We start from the raw sequence: 16,453 nt of genomic DNA, 5'->3' as shown, positions 1-16,453 counted from the left end.
TTAACATTAAACTGGGGGCAAAGTTATAAAATTCTAGGAGAAACGATGCAGTCTGGAATGACCCAGGAATGGCGACAGCAATATGTTTTTACTGTGCCAGTCCCCAAGAAGCTGAGGATGGAAAGAACCTGAAAATGTTTTGGAATTGGACAGTGTTCTGGGTTCAGTGTGTTGCACAGGCTGGGCAGGTGGAACCATTCTTTTTCTGTCTATGGTCAGAACCGACTTGTGAGCCTCACCAAATAAATTGGCTCAGCCAAAGTTGCGCTCTCTCTGAAGTAGGCTTGCCATGTACCCAGTCATCTCATAAAGCAATAAATGTAAATCTAATGTAAAGAGAGGTCAGCCATAACAATGAAGATCAAAGCAATTACTTGTATGTCCTATTTATAGCAAACTTTTTTATGTGTTTTATGGAATTTTTTACATCACCAATTTTAATGTTGAATCCAGTTCCGTTTTTCTATGATATGAATAATTATAATTGGCTTATTAAAATAATTTTGCCACTCAAAATCAAAATAAAGTATGAATGAATGGAATAATAAAAGTGTAAAACTAGCTTTACAATCACATGCTTTAATTTCCACACACAATACGAACAGCTGAGAGCACTCGTGAAGTCTGTTCTGATCCTACAAAATAATTGACGTCTGAAAACTTTGATAAATCCCACATTATTTGTGTAAATGCATTTCTGAATGATTTACGGTGAAATTAATTTGGATCAAGTTTGATAAATGAGGCCCAATGTTTTAAACTGTGAGGTTTGGTTCCAATACTCAAGACAAGACCTTTGTTTGAGGTCAATTTGATCCCATTCAGTGTTTGACATCTCTTAAAAACCAGTTAACCTTTTTAAATATAATTTTTATTTATTTTATTTTTTTTTAATACATTTTGGTGGGGTGAAATAGTAAACATGCAATAAACATAATGTTATGTGTTGTATGGGCTTATTTTGACCCTCTGTAATAGTAAATGTCAGAAAATATACAACCAATTTTATTTTTATCTCAGATTTGTTTGTGGATGATTCTGGTGGGACTATCCCATAGAAACTTTCACTTCCTGTACCTCAGGCTCGAAAATGAGATGTTTCTCACAGATTTTTCATATTTATGGATAAAAGGCTTGTCATTTGGGAGACAATAAGAAGGCGACACAAAGTGCCAGAGCATGTACATAAAGTGAGCAAGGATCTACTAAATACAAAAAAAAAAGCACTGAATATCTCAAGGACCAACCCAGAACTACTATATTTATAAATTATATCTATTATATTTATTAATTATAAAGATATCAACAGGCATTAAAATTCCACACAAGCTTTCCCAAAACTGCACCCAGATGTCCTCAAGTGTCCCCAAACCTCTCCAAATACAAAACACATATCTGCATACATTTATGTCCAGACACATGAATGATTAGAAAAGCATATTCTTCTACCAAAAAATGTTTTTGATACAAAATGTAAAGAAAATTTCACATCACGTGTTCATATTTATCAGAGTATGTTTTTATAAACCATGCCCAAAGTGTCCAAAAAGCTCTCTACAAAGGATTACTCACCCTAATTTTTCCCAACCAATTGAACTTTACTTCAAAATTAGATTAACTACAGCCCCATTAGCCAGTACAATTACAGGTTGATCTATAGTAAACGGTCTGTCACCTGAATATGACATATTATACCTTGTTGGAAAGGGAAGGAAACCCTGTACAAGAAGTTTACCATGTTGTACATTAGTTTGGTACTGAAATTACCTAGTAATGCATTTATGCAACAATAAGAAATAGTTGAAGATGACATTTGTTTAGGAATATATATATATATAAAAAAAATTTTCTCAAAAATTGCCAAAAGGATTACGAAATAAAAAACAGTCCAACCTTCATAACCAGGTGGGATATTTGGTTCTGTAAATATGTCTGTATCAAATCATTAGCAAAACAAACTTATATTTCTACTAAACCGTAAATATATCAGCCGGACGTGAAATAAAAGCCGTTGTGTTTATTCATGCAACTTGTATATTTTTTGTTCTTACATATATTGGAACATGATTTTTGGCCATATCAAGGATTGTTAGGATATGCCTTTTAGTGGCATATCCTAACAATGTGCCTTTTAGTCTGTGGCATGGTGAGCGCAGTAAACAATGAGTGTGGCCAGGGGGAGGCGGCTCGCAAATGAGCTTGCGGATTGTGCTGTACAGGCTACGCCACTGAGACACCAATAGAGAGTGTTTTTAACAATCTTGTATTGCCTATTTGCAGTTTTATTATGTCACACTTTTGTATTCTATAAATATGAACACATAACAATAATTTGGGATGTTGACGACTGAACCGCAAGGGGGCAAAATGGATAGGGTTAAATCTAATGCAGTTACTCATTTGAAGTATGAGGAGGGAAGTGGCATTCTGTAGCAGTGGTTAGAAAAAATATGAATGTAAATATAAATACAGTATAAAAGTAGATGCAGAAAATCATAAAAACTCCCCGAAGTAATTTGTAGGATTTGACTGGAGCACACAACCTGATTTTCTGTTTCCTGTTTGTGTGCAATTATATTTTACTGTGGGATCACCCCGCCAACAGAAACTATACAGGAGAAGTAATATTGGATATGATGTTATCGTTATTAAACATCAGTAGGGCGTGTGTATTAGTCATGTCTCAAGAATCTGTTTTGCATTCAGAACAAATCATTGCACTAAATCATTGCACTAAAACAAGAGACAGCATGCATTTTGTGCTCTGATGTCTTTATTTCCTCTGTCCTCTGAAAATACACATATGAATGGGTGAATGAGAAGAATTGTATAGTGCTTTGGATAAATGTGCTATATAAATGCCAGCCATTTACCATTTTACAAGGTAATGAACACAGAATATGTATCTATATACATCGATGAGCCAAAAAATTAAGGCCACTCACAGATTAAGAAAATAACGTTGTTTATCTCATAACTACAGGGCATGTCAAGGTCTGGGATATATCAGATGGTAAGTGAACAGTTGGTTCTTGTAGTCAACGTGTTGGATGCGAGTGAAATGGGCAGGTGTTTAAGATCTGAGTGACTTTGACAAGGGCCAAACCATGAATCGGCAAAGGGGTGTTGGATACCCAAGGCTCGTTGATATGTGAGGGCAACAAAGGCTGTCACGTTTGGTCCGAACCGACAGAAGGGCTACTGCGGCACATGCTGCAGAAAATGTTAATAATGGTTTCAGGAGGAATGTGTCACAACACACAGTGCATCACACCCTTTTGGGCCTGGGGCTGCACTGCTGCAGACTGGTGCCCATGCTAACCACTGTCCACTGTCGGAAGCACCTACAATGGACACGTAATCATCGAAACTGAACCTTGGAGCAATAGAAAAAGGTTGCCTGGTCCAATGTTTTCCCGTTTTTCTTTTACATCATGTGGTTGGCCGGTACGTGTTCACTGCTGACCTGGGGAAGAGATGGTACCAGGATGCATAGTGGGAAGAAGAAGGTGGAGGGAGTGGGATGCTCTGGGCAATGTTCTGCTGTCCAGGCATTCACATAGATGTCAATTTGACACATGCCACCTACCTCAACATCGTTGCAGACCAGATACAGCCTTCACAGCAACGGTATTCCCAGATGGCAGTAGCATCTTTCAGTGGGATAATGCACCCTGCCACACTGCACAAATTGTAAATCCGATCGAGCATCTGTGGGATGTGCTGGAACAAGTCCGATCCATGGCAGCTCCACCTCGCAACTGACAGGACTTAAAGGATCTGCTGCTAACTTCTGGGTGCCAGATACCTTCAGAGGTCTTGTGGAGTCCATGCCTTGGTGGGTCATAGCATATCAGGCAGGTGGTCATAATGTCTTGGCTCATCGGTGTCATATTGGTGGTGGGGTGTTAAGCTATAGTACCACATGTAGCCAGGCTTTATGCTCCAAGTCTGCCAATTTCTGGATTTCTGTATGAGGAATATGACATAATTTTACATCTGGTGACAGAAAAGCCCAGGATATACATCAGTGTCACCCCCCTTAAACGACTAGGAAACAACATGACACTTCAATACGCATTCTTGCTCAAGTCAGAAGGGATTCAAAGTGCGATATAGCATATTCCTTGATACTTTGATTACAAAGGTATTCTCAAGAAAATTCTCAAGTACAGTAATTCAAGTAACCCGCTGCTACCAGCACTGGGCCCATGTTTAAGAAGCACATTCAACCGGATACATTGGTGGTGATGTCATTATACAGTCTGTCCTATTACTGCACAATGTGGGATACGTGTGCACTCAAGCCCAGTCACGTCCGTAGAAACACATAATTGAAAGTACGCAAGCTCTTAGACGTAAGGGCTTGAGGGAAGACATTGGGACACAGGTGGATGAGGGTATTGTCATCTTGAAAAAGACAGCTTTATCTGTTAAAACCCTTCTGTTTAACAGGGTGTGTGTGAAGATGATCACTCAGTACCATTATGTAACAATTGATGTTGACTTTGGCTTACAAGGGTATGAATGCACCCACGACAGGAAATTATTCTTCATGCCATTATGGAACTGTTCACTTTTTGGAAAGCTCCTATTCCTTTTTTTTGTTTATTACCCCTAAGTAGGCTGCTGCCAACTGCTACAGCCATTGTAATGCCAGTTTGGAACTGGATACAATTTTGACATGCTGGCACAGAGTCCTTCTGCATTTTCTATCCCCAGGGTGCAGATTTGCTTCTTGTAATTCCAGAGGACCGGTTTAACTGAGAAAGGATGACTGAGCACTGATCCTGGTCATTAACATGAGTCAAAAATGCTTTTCCTGTAAAAGGGACAATGAGAAATCATGGAAGTGTGCCTCACAGGCTAAAGCATGTCTGTTTAAGGAGTCTTCTCAAACCGGATGAAGGTTTGAGAACACAGTATATGTGTTCATGTTCATGTGTGTTTGTCAATAGAATACACTATTGGCTGCCATTTTCTATCAATTCTTTTTTTTATTTTTACATTCGACTCATTTGTAGGTGGAAAAATCTGTTCCATTGCCAACTGGTGTACGGGTTTCCAAACTGGGATCCTTGGCAGGTGTGCCAGTGGTTATTCAGTAAACTGGAAAAAAAAAAATTCTGGAAAGAATATTTCCATATTTCACATAAAACAGTGGCTTTTAGATAAACTTGTAGAAAATGTGTCTGATTTATATATTCTTGGCAACAAGAATGATCTGAATGGCTAGAGGTCATAGTATATAGATATGTAGTCATGTATACATACATTATGAAGAAAATGGCTTGTATAGATGTTAAATAAATGAATGAAATAAATTCATGATATAATTTGATCTACGTCACTTTATCACGTACATCTCTACACCAGCTTTTTAATGCAAATATCTAATCAGCCAATCATGTGACACAACAACTCCATGCATAAAGGCATGCAGAAAAGGTGGGGAAGAGATATGATCCAAGAGACTTTGACCATGGAATGATTATTGGTGGCCTAGCATATCATTGCTACGCCAATGACACCCAGGGCCAGATTTATGTACATGAAACACGCAGTGCAAAATTCAGCCTGACTAATGTATGTTGGTGCAATCACCTGAAATTAATGTGTTATTTACGTAGGCTACAGCTCAATCAGCGAATGGGACTGCCTACGAACTGCATTTAGCTAAAGAGGCAGATCTTAAACAGTTCAAACACATGTTGAATTGAATATCTTCACTGCTTGTGTCGTATTCCATATATCGGCTGCCACGTAAAAGCTTATCCAGTGCAGGACAAAATGTGTACATAATACAGGAAAAAACAGACTTAATTCAGATAATTCATTTCCAATTGAAGCAGATGAGAAGCTAGCCTCCTTCCTGGAGAATATAGGTTTTCCTGTTTCTTCCTGGCAGACAGGGAATTGAAGTGGGAGGGAAGTGCCCATCTATTCAGTGTGTTTGCTCTGACCAAAAAACCACCATGACCAGTGAAAGGAAAACCAAAGATAGGGAGTACTCATGCTTGTGTTAAGGGTCAAAGTTAATCCAATTTCCTTTTTTTTAATCCCTGCACCAAAATTTTACTTTTGATGTGATTATGTCTCTTCAAACAGTACCATCCAGGATTATTGGCACTTTTGATTCATATGAATGAAAATGTCTACAAAAAGTACTTAACACAAGACCATCGGCAGGATATACCGCTTGAAAGCTTTAAAATTCTCGGTTCTATCTCAATAACCTATTTTAATATGCCATTTAGCGACAACAGTTCCTTATTTTGTCATTTGTCAGTGGTAAAACAAATGTGAGGGGACCTCACCTTCTCTGCATTTTGGGAATTTTCAGTGACGTGACCTCATTTTATATGAGCATCGAAATACATTCTCAAAATATATAATTATTCAATATGTTTATAACAGATATAGTATACAAGATGGTTATATTGTGATTATTGTACCTATTTTTTATGATTTTCTCAACCTGTTGCTGTCTGAGGATAGCGGCAAGGAGAGAGAGTTTGGTACAGTGAGGGAGGGTGACAGGCGAGGGGGAAGTGCAAACACTTTTTTTTTTCAGGATAAAAGGCGTTTTATAATTTAGTAAGCAAAATGCAGTATTTTACACCTCATAAGACCAATAATATCGTGTAGTTTCCATGTGTCCTTTTGGAGTCTCCAAATGTCCTTTTTGAAAACCTAGACATGGATGAGAAAAAATAATGCAGAATTTGTGGTGATATTGTCCTCAAATTTTTAAGGGAATTTGTCCAGTGTTTCTAAGCACAAGTAATCACTGTACATTTTGGTGTAAAATCTGGTACATGTTGGAGTCCATGATGCCATACATGCCATAAGGTTCTCAGGGCCCTTGGATGCAAAACAGCTCCACAACTTCACATATCCACCACCTTACTTCACAGTGGGGATTACGTTCTTGCCTGCATGACCATCCCTCTTTTAATGCCAAGCCCATTCCTGGTATTTGTGCCCAAAGGCCCTCATTTTGTCTCACTTTTCCAGATTACTTCACTGAATGTTAAATTCTGTGCCGACTAAGGAGCTGGGTATGTGTCACATCCTCCAAGGAAAATTCCTTGGGTTTGGATGCCAAGGATGCCGCAATTGTTTGATTTGAACTTCCTGAGCACAAAAACACTTCCCACAATTCTGGTCATAGGTGATGGAAGGAGATTAAAGAGGCAGGAATTTTTGCGTCACACAGTGCGGATTGCGGACCACCAAAGAATGGATCCTGTGAAAAATGGAACAGATTTATGTTTGAGTTTGCACTTCTGAAGTGTGTCAGCACAGGTTTGCAGTCCCTATGTTTAAGTAATATTGGTGTCAACATTTAGCAAGCCAGTTTTTAAGGTCTATTATACATTATTACCTTTTGGGTAATCTTCTTTTGGATCCAAAAGAATCAATCTGAAGGCAATCATCAGTCTGTTACAGAAGGAAGATTTGAGTGCAAGTTCAGTCATTCAAAGCACAATATTTGGGGCTACATGTCACAGATTTAATCTTTATTCCTTAGACTCATTTCAACCCAAACGTGACTCAGTACTGATCACTAGCACTGCTGTGTGTGTGTGTGTGTGTGTGTGTGTGTTTACCATAAACACAGTACGTTGCCACATCATACTAAAGAATATATAGCATGAAAAGTGTATACTGCTTATACCCTAAAGCATACACTGGATACTGTATAAGTTCCTAGGATTTACATTCCCTTTTATTTACATTCCCTTTTCTCAAGTGTTTCAGAGAACACTTGAGTCTTCAGCAACATATAAAAGGTGTAGCAGGTGAGTCACTTCTGTCAGGGGCTTATCTTCTGAGCAGGGATAATGACACGGGCTTATCAGCTGAACTCTGTGAGAGAGGACTCCATGATGCAGGGCTCTTTACTGCTGGACTGGGACCACTCTGCCACTACAGTATACATATCTGTCAGCGAAGACCACAAAGGGACAAAAGAATACTTTTATGTGTTAATATGGAGGGATGGCAAAAACATATACAGTAGGTACACATTTCTAGTACTGGGTAGGACTTTCTTTTGCCGCTAGAACAGCTTGAATTGTCCATGGCATGGATCCAACAAAGTGCTAGAAACATTCCTTACAGATTCTGGTCCAGGTTGACATGACAGCATCACGCAGTTGCAGCAGATTTGTCTGCTGCACATTCATGGTCCTGTTCCACCACATCCCAAAGTTGATCTATTGGATTGAGACCTGGTGACTGTTGAGGCCGCCAAACAGGCCACCAAACATGTCGATGGCCCTTTGAAAGAGTTTGTTGGTATGGAGGTGCCATTTTATCTTATTCTTTTAGACTTGCTGACCCCAATACACAATTCTTAAACTGCAGTCTTTGAGGGTCTCCCTCACCATCTTCCTTACCGTTCATGGGGATAATATGCATTTGCATTCTCTTTCTGGCAAGTTTGCAACCATTCCATATGCTTTATGCCTTTATGGCCATTAAAGTGCTAAGTGGTATGTTTCACTGTTTATGAATTTTTGTTGAACCTATTGCCCAACTTATAATGGTAAATTACCATCTGTGTTTTCTGAATTGACATTTCAGGGGATTTTGCCTGCTAGTTACTTCATTTTTATACGCTAGTGAAACTATGGAATATAGGTTGTGTCATTCACGGGTTGAAGTTGAGCAGATCGGTTGTGTCTATACACTTCAGAATTAATTTTGCTACTACCACAAGCAGTTATATCATCAATGAAGATAAGTGAGCCAGTACCTTTCAGCAGCCATACATGTCCAGGCCATAACACCCCCACGACTGTGAGGTGATATGCTTTGGATCTTTTAGTTCTTGGCAAACTAATTCTGGCCATCCTGTTTTTGCAGCTAACCAGTGGTTTGCATCTTGCAGTTTCACCTCTGTATTTCCAGTCAAGTATTCTGCAAACAGTGGTCATTGACAAATCCACTCCTGAAGAGAGTTTCTGATCTGATGGACAGGTGTTCTTCTGTCATCAGCTGTGGAGGTCTTCCTTGGCCTGCCAGTCGCTTTTTGATTAGTAAGCTGCTCACCAGTGCTCTTTATTCATAATTATGTTCCAAACAGTTGATTTTGGTAAGCCTAAGATTCAAACCATTATTGTTTATCAGTCTCATAATAGCTTTTTTAACTTTGATCCTCATGTTGATAAACAGCAATAATAATTTCCAAAGGTGATAGAAAGACTAGAAGAAAGACTAGGTGCTGAGAGCTCACTTATACCAGCATTTTATATTATGGTGCCCTGAAATGGGAGGACTATGTATAAACACTGCTGTAATTTCTACATGGTGAAACCAAAATGCATAAAAATACCCTTTAATAAAATCTGAGATTGTGCCATGTTAATTGTGTGATTCAAAATCTAAAATTGTGGCAAACAAGAGGCAACAAGCAGGTGTCTCGATGGCGCAGCCTGTAGAGCACGGACCGCATGCTCATTGCGAGCCGCGACGTTGGCGGTTCGAATCCGACCGTCTGACATTTGTCGCATGTCTTTCCCTCTCTCTTGCTCCCATTCTTCCTGTCTCTCTATACTATACTGTCCAATAAAGCTGAAAAAGTCCTTAAAAATATCTTTAAAAAACAAGAGGCAACAATGTTGTCCCAAACATGGAGGACACATGGAGGGCACAAAAACTATTTGCCCTTCCCCCTCGTGGTTTCTGGGGAAAAAATTATCAACTAAGATAACAAAGTAAAAAATAAAAAATAATAACCTGACTCACTTAGCTTTTTGGAACTTTTTGGCACTCTCGGGTCTCAGGTCTCTCTCTCTCCTCTCTTACAGGTTCCTGGTCTCAGCCGCCTACTGTGGAAACAAGCACACCTTCCAAACTCCTGGACTTATTCGCAATATCGTCCAGGTGTGTGCCTACTTACCAGTGGACGTGGTCCTCGGAAAGCCCTGCATCCTTCCCGCAAACTGAGCAAACGTGCCACAGTACTCAAAGGAGAAAGTATGTCCAAAATAATAATTTCCTAAATAATGTACAGCTCATTCCATGCCCAAGATGCATAGAAAGAGAAGGCAGTTTTACTAAGCCTCGGGTACACCCTGGGTACATTTAAAATAATTAGATTAGTGGATCTAGTGCAGTGGATCCAGTAATATTATTATTATTGTTATAAGGTTAGAGATTGGATTTGGTAGTTTGCCCAACATCCTAAAGATTCAAATAAAGTGCATTTAAAGAGTGCACGTTATATGCACTTGAATTTAATCTATATGAATCTTTAATTGAGTCTTTTTATTGGTTGTTTTGATATTTGCATTCATTAATAAGCTTCTGTACAGGTCTACCTAATAAAGTGGTCTAAATAAGTGTGTCATCAGCATACAAATATATCTTTTCTGGATATATTCCATGACCCAAATAATTAATAAAACAGAACCTTGAGGGACAGCTTTATTTACTGTAAGTAAGCTTGAAATATAATTTGAATATACCTAGATTCATAAAATTTGATTGATCATAATTAGTTTCAAAATCTTGTATGGCTAGCGACTCAGAATTACAGCCCAGGTATCCAAAATGACAAATACTAATAAACTAATAAACCTTTATTTTCCCTTCAACTTTGGTTCAATAAATAAAACAATGTATTGATGTGCAGTTTCACAGGCATATGATAGTTATAAAATAACCACAGTCCCGTGTCACTTTGTTCCAATAAAAGTTACAGTGGCACTGAAAGGTGCATACATAAGCAATAACACATCTCTCTCTCGATTCCCATTCAACATGACATAAAATCTGCTATCAGGCTGATATGAATATCTTAATACATTAATTTATATTTAGTATATCATGCACAGCAGTGGCCATTGGTAAACCTCATACATCAACATTGACATTTGGTGATTTGATGCATTTGGGATATATAGATTCGGTTGCAGGGATGCATCTGAAAAAAGGTTGGATTTGTGGCAGTCGTGCAGAATATCAGAAACAGCACATCAAACAACCCTCTTAAGCCACATTACTAACTTTGCATACGATGGAAAATAAAGTTTTCATATTCACACTGGGGTTATTGTGCTATATTTACATAATTACATAAATGTATCTAATTAAAGATTGCGATTAATTAATAGGCACCTAACTGGTGAAAGTGTGGACATCTGGGCACTGAAGCTAACCATGATAGATAGTGAAGAATTTAAAGACCAAGCAAATCATAAGGAACCAAACCAGTAAGTTTAAGGATAACATTTTGAAAGAACTCAAACACCTGTTCAACAACCTTATTGAGTAAGCACACGGGGGTCCCCAGAAATTAGTTTGAGAACCACTGCTTTAGAGAGTTGTTGCAAAACAGTCACTGAAATGTTAGTAAGAAAGGCAGATAACTCCAAAGTCTCTTCTGCAGTTTGAGAGTTGCTAGTCTGGTCACAGTAGCATCCCTGGTAGCGCAAGTGCACTGAAGAGGGCGCTGATGGCCAAGCTGATATTCTGTGAAGCAGTAGCATTCAAATTAAGCCCTGGGGACCCCCTGTGTGTGAGTTTAGTTCCAACCACATTTGCAATCCCAGAATTTTATCAAGCTGTTATTTTTTCTCAATAAGGTGATTTTCATGTTTAGAATGATTATTGACCGTCTTAAGCCACATTGTCAGAAATAGCGAGGCAGAATAAAAGTCAGCCCATGTTCACAATGCGCTGTTTTAGAAACTACTTTGCAAAATTAGGTAAACTCTATTCTAACTGATCAAATTCAGGACTGGAGTGAATCAATAAGCTCCTAATTGATGAAAGAGTGGACATGAGGCCACTAACCATTTGGAGGATAATGAAGAATTCAAAGACAGAGAAAATTATAACAGGCCTGCATTGTGCTATTAAGGAGCCTGTTGACTCCCCTCAGTCCTGAATTTGATCATTTAAAACAGGGTGGGCAACTCCAGTCAAGGAGGGCTGGTGTGTATGCAGGATTTTGCTGCCACCAGTTATCCAGGCTCAATCAGCTAATTGGCTATATGCACGATGACCGATTAACTCGTTAATTAGACCACACTGAATTGCTACACGACAGAAACATGTAACAGCTGCTGTTTATATCACAGAATGTGGCTATAAAGGCAGATTGTGTAAATCATTGGGATAATTAAAGAATTAAGAGCAGAAATTGGTCTGAAATCCAGAAACAGATACTTCCCATCTTGCACATCCCTGATTTAAAGTGTTTTGCTACCTCTGTTTTGTTGCAATTATTTGCAATAGCACAATGTGAACATGGGACTTTTATTCTTCATGGTACACATAGCCATTTCTGGCATAATGTGGCTTAAGAGGGTAAACAAAATGTATCTAGACATGAAAAGCACCTAATTAAGAAAAAAAAAACAGTTTGTTATTCTGTGATTGCAAATGTGGTGCGAACGAAAACCACACACGAAGAGCCAGCACCGAGGTTGAATACCACTGCTGTAAAAGGCAAGAACATTCGACACATCTCTGCATTTTTCTGCACACCTGAGTCCACTTGTATCCCAATTAAGCCATTGACAAGATATTTCAGGTTGAACTTCAATATTATTTTGTGACTACTGTTTTGGGATTCCTGTACTTAAAATATTAAATGTTTTGACAGCTATTTAGTTGCCATTTGCTACCGAGAATATAGACGTCATGTAAGCGAAACCTGTAGGTGAATAGCACTGTCAAATGTCAACTGAAACCCCATATTTCAATCATGACACAAAAACAATTATCACTGTATTCGATTTATACGACAATAATCCACCTGCACAACCTCAAAAGAATGAAAAAAAAGCTAAACCTGTATGTTACTGTCAATGGGTGGTGCGACCAATGGTCGCCGATCGAAAACAACACATGCGTATCTTGGGCTCTAGGATTTACTCAAGCTACCGACTGTGAAGCGTTGACCCCCGCTGTATTATGCATTCTGTCAAGTATATATTACTGAATGTCACATACATTCACTCACTCTAAAAATTAAAAGTAAAACTCACATCCCCGCTTAATGAACGAAGCAACGCAAGTTTTTATAAATACCCCGCCTCCGAGCCTTTGGTTGGCTTATAACTGGCCTCCTACAAGTGCTAGAACCCGGCTTCGTGAGTGGCTGGCATAGCTGTCGATCACAGGCACAACTCTGGGCTTTCCTTTAGCTGTGAAACAGATCCGTTGCGTAGAGTGATTTGACGGAGGGAGAGACGCTAGGCTGGACCATCAGTGTGCGGCGTCGGTTATACCCAAACAAGCATCTAATGCTTCTCTTCCATTTAGAAATACTGTAGGAAAAAATAACAATCTGGTATTTTGCATGCCAGGAACGGAAGATCCCGTCGCCGGTAAACGGCTGGTTTTCATTTTTTGCTCCTTGTTTATCCTTCATGATAACACTAATTGATAGGAGGCATGTGGAATTATAATAGGATTACGAATTGCTTTTCAATAGTGTTGCTGCTGCTGACGTCATGGACAAAGGTAAAAGGACAGCTGTTTTCATGTATTAGAAATTTGCTTAATGTATGTTTAAGTAATCGAGTCAAAAGTTTGAGGGTATGAAATGATTCGATCATCCGTTTAACGAATGGGCTGCAGCGTTTTGTTTGTATATTTTATTCAATTACGCAGGCGTATTTCATTTTAAGCATGTGATCTCGCATTTCTGTCTGTCAACATGAAATATAACTTAGTTTAAATTTGATTTATAGTGTGTTGACATTCGCGTATTAATGCACACGTTAAATATTTTAAATAATTTGCGTTGTAATTAAAACGGCTATCCTCAGTTTTCGAATACAGTTTCTAAATCACTGCAGGTATTAGCAAACCATGTGGTGTTAATTTACTAGGAATTAAACCAAGTAAGGGCGGAATAGTGTAGTGAATGCGTTCCATGAAGGAAAACGCCTAAACACTGCTTCTTTGAGCGGGAATAAGCGAACAGCTATGTAACTTTGATATTTGATATGTTATGTTGCTGTGTACCATGTATTGCTCCTGGATGCACGTTGTTTAGTTTTAATAATTTTCCATTTTAATGTTATTTTTAGATGTCCCAGTCCTCTGGCTATTTCGAGCTGCAGCTGATTGGTGTACAGAATGTAAACGGCGAGTTGTTGGACGGGGAGTGCTGCGACGGCAGAAGAAACGCGCTGGATCTCCGCTGTACCCGGGACGAGTGCGATACTTACTTTAAAGTCTGTTTAAAGGAGTACTACCAATCAGTGGTCACTATCACGGGAGCATGCACCTACGGAGTGGGATCTACTGACGTCCTTGGTGGAAATATTTTTTCTTTTAAGAATACTAAAACAAATTCAAATAAATTGAATGATGCTGGGAAGATTGTTATCCCTTTCCAGTTTGCTTGGCCGGTGAGTACATTTTATACAAATTAATTACGGCCGATGTGTATCTTTATGGCATTACCTATCCGATAAAAATGTGATAATCAAGAATCTAGATTATACATTTAGTCGGTCAAATGTATTCGCATTCCATTAAAGTGGAGAGACCTACACCTAATCGCTATGTCGTGTTCCGTCATATTGATCATATGTCGATGCCTTTCTTTGAGGTCCGTAGGCTAATTGTTGGCCGAACTGAGTGCCATCCAATGTTCAGGGCTTCTGGTTGTTGATGAAAGGAGTTGTCACATGTTCGGAATGCTACTGAAAATAAAAGCAATAGCCCGAATAAACAGTCCAGTAGAGGACGTGAAGACCAGTGGTTCATGATTTATACTTCCAACAGTACTCTTAATGGGAACTGGGAAATGGGAAAATCCGTTAACGGATTTGTATATTTAATATCTTCTAACATAATATGTTTACTACTTTCTTGTATGTCAGTAAGAGGAAAGTCTAGCTTTTAGTTTTAAGAATCTATTGCCTTGTCAGCGTAGTGGTGCAGTGCAAATGAGGTGACTACCGTCCCGGAGGAAAATTCGTGCCGGTTGCTTTTTCTGGTGCGTGTGCCAAACAGCCCAGCGGGCACAATGGCGCGTGAAGTGCGCGCGACTTGCCCTGCAGATGGGGAGCGTGTTTACACTCATCCAAATTACTCAGTGCCATATAAGATTTGTTGTACCTAAATATATAAATATGCAATAATATTAAGCACGTGCCTTTTTAAAAATATTAATGAAGATTTACTTTGCACTGTATTCATTTGGACCACCCTGAAAAACGCAATTCTGCACTAAAAACTGGTGATTAATGCCCTTGTCGCTGACATTGCTGCCAAGAGTACGTGTCTGGTAAGAGATAAGCAGTAAAGGCGAGCACGAAGGTACTGCAGGAGAGCACCACTAGAGATATTCTGTAGCTGGTGTATTCACTTTCACCCCTGGACGGGTGCCCAGCAAAGCGTTGAGCGCGTGCATGGAGCCTGTCATCCGAGCGTCTGTCGACAGTGAGTGGAACTACTCTGTTATTGGTAACCGAATACCTGTCGGGGTTCTGGAGTTTTGCGTTGCTCAGCAGTCAGCTAATATAAAACTGGAGAACATCTATTGGTTTATTAATGTTAATTTGTAGCCCGTTTTACCAGTGGAGAGGGGGTGGTTATAGGTAGGTGGTGAGTCGCGTTGGAAGTTAATTGTCTCCTTATTATGAATATATATACAATTATATCCACTAAAACTCTAACCATTGCGTACTCAAAATGGCTTTATGCTAAATTTTATCGGGTGATAACATTTTATTTAATTCGAATTTCGCAGTTGTGCCGTTTTCGCCTTTGTACATATATACTGTTCCTTGTAAGCTAATTAAATTGGAATGTTTCCCCCTGCCTCGACGTCCGTTCGAAGTGTGCTCCTTGTAACTCCATCTACAGTGTATTGTAAATAGATATCTAGCACCTCTTACAGACAGTGGGGCCGCCACCTGTCGGACAAGCATAATACATTTTCTGTTTTTACGTATTCTGTCGGTGTGCGTGGAATAACTACAGTAATAATTTCAGTAAGGTGTCCAATTAGCCAAACACGCTGTTCTGGTGTGTGATGCGGTGGGGTGTACCGTACTCGCTCAGCCTTCCTTTCCTGGTGAACATGTCCTCGTCTTCATAGGGCTGCCTGCCAAAGACAAAATTAAAGTTAGATTGTGTGCTGAATCCCTTAGGAATTATAACCATAATAACAAACGTTTATAGGTAAATTTATTCTGGTCAGTTGGGGGCGAATGAACAGTGCTCTTGATTGAATCAGTTTGCCCACATGGTTTTAAAATTGTAAGAAAGTTAACATACCATATCTGGTGTGAGACTTCCAGTACAGAACATGATGTGCAAAGTGGGTGACTCCTTTGGTTTGTATTTTGAACTCTTGGAGAACTACACCATTTACCCTCTGTGTTGGGCCCAGTCCAATATGTGGCACTACAGTAAACCAACAGTATTTGTTGGTTTTTTGTGTCATTTGTTAAGTAACTCATGTCTATTT

General features: G+C 39.2%; 1 protein-coding gene across 3 annotated transcripts in view; it reads left to right on the top strand.

The window, feature by feature from the left end:
* Positions 1-13,124: 13,124 nt before the first annotated feature.
* LOC133128132 (protein jagged-2-like) overlaps positions 13,125-16,453 on the top strand; it is a 44,007-nt gene continuing 40,678 nt past the window's right edge. For 2 of the 3 annotated variants that reach the window (XM_061241437.1, XM_061241435.1), the window contains exons 1-2: positions 13,125-13,485; positions 14,058-14,381. In XM_061241437.1, the coding sequence (XP_061097421.1) occupies positions 13,417-13,485; positions 14,058-14,381 (393 nt within the window). In that variant the 5' untranslated portion in view covers positions 13,125-13,416. Of the gene's footprint in view, positions 13,486-13,936; positions 13,956-14,057; positions 14,382-16,453 lie in introns of those variants that run through there. The other variant, XM_061241436.1, reaches the window with a different exon arrangement.

Source organism: Conger conger, chromosome 5, assembly GCF_963514075.1.
Source record: "Conger conger chromosome 5, fConCon1.1, whole genome shotgun sequence".
Lineage (NCBI taxonomy): Eukaryota > Metazoa > Chordata > Actinopteri > Anguilliformes > Congridae > Conger > Conger conger.
This window is presented reverse-complemented; position numbering and strand designations above follow the sequence as displayed.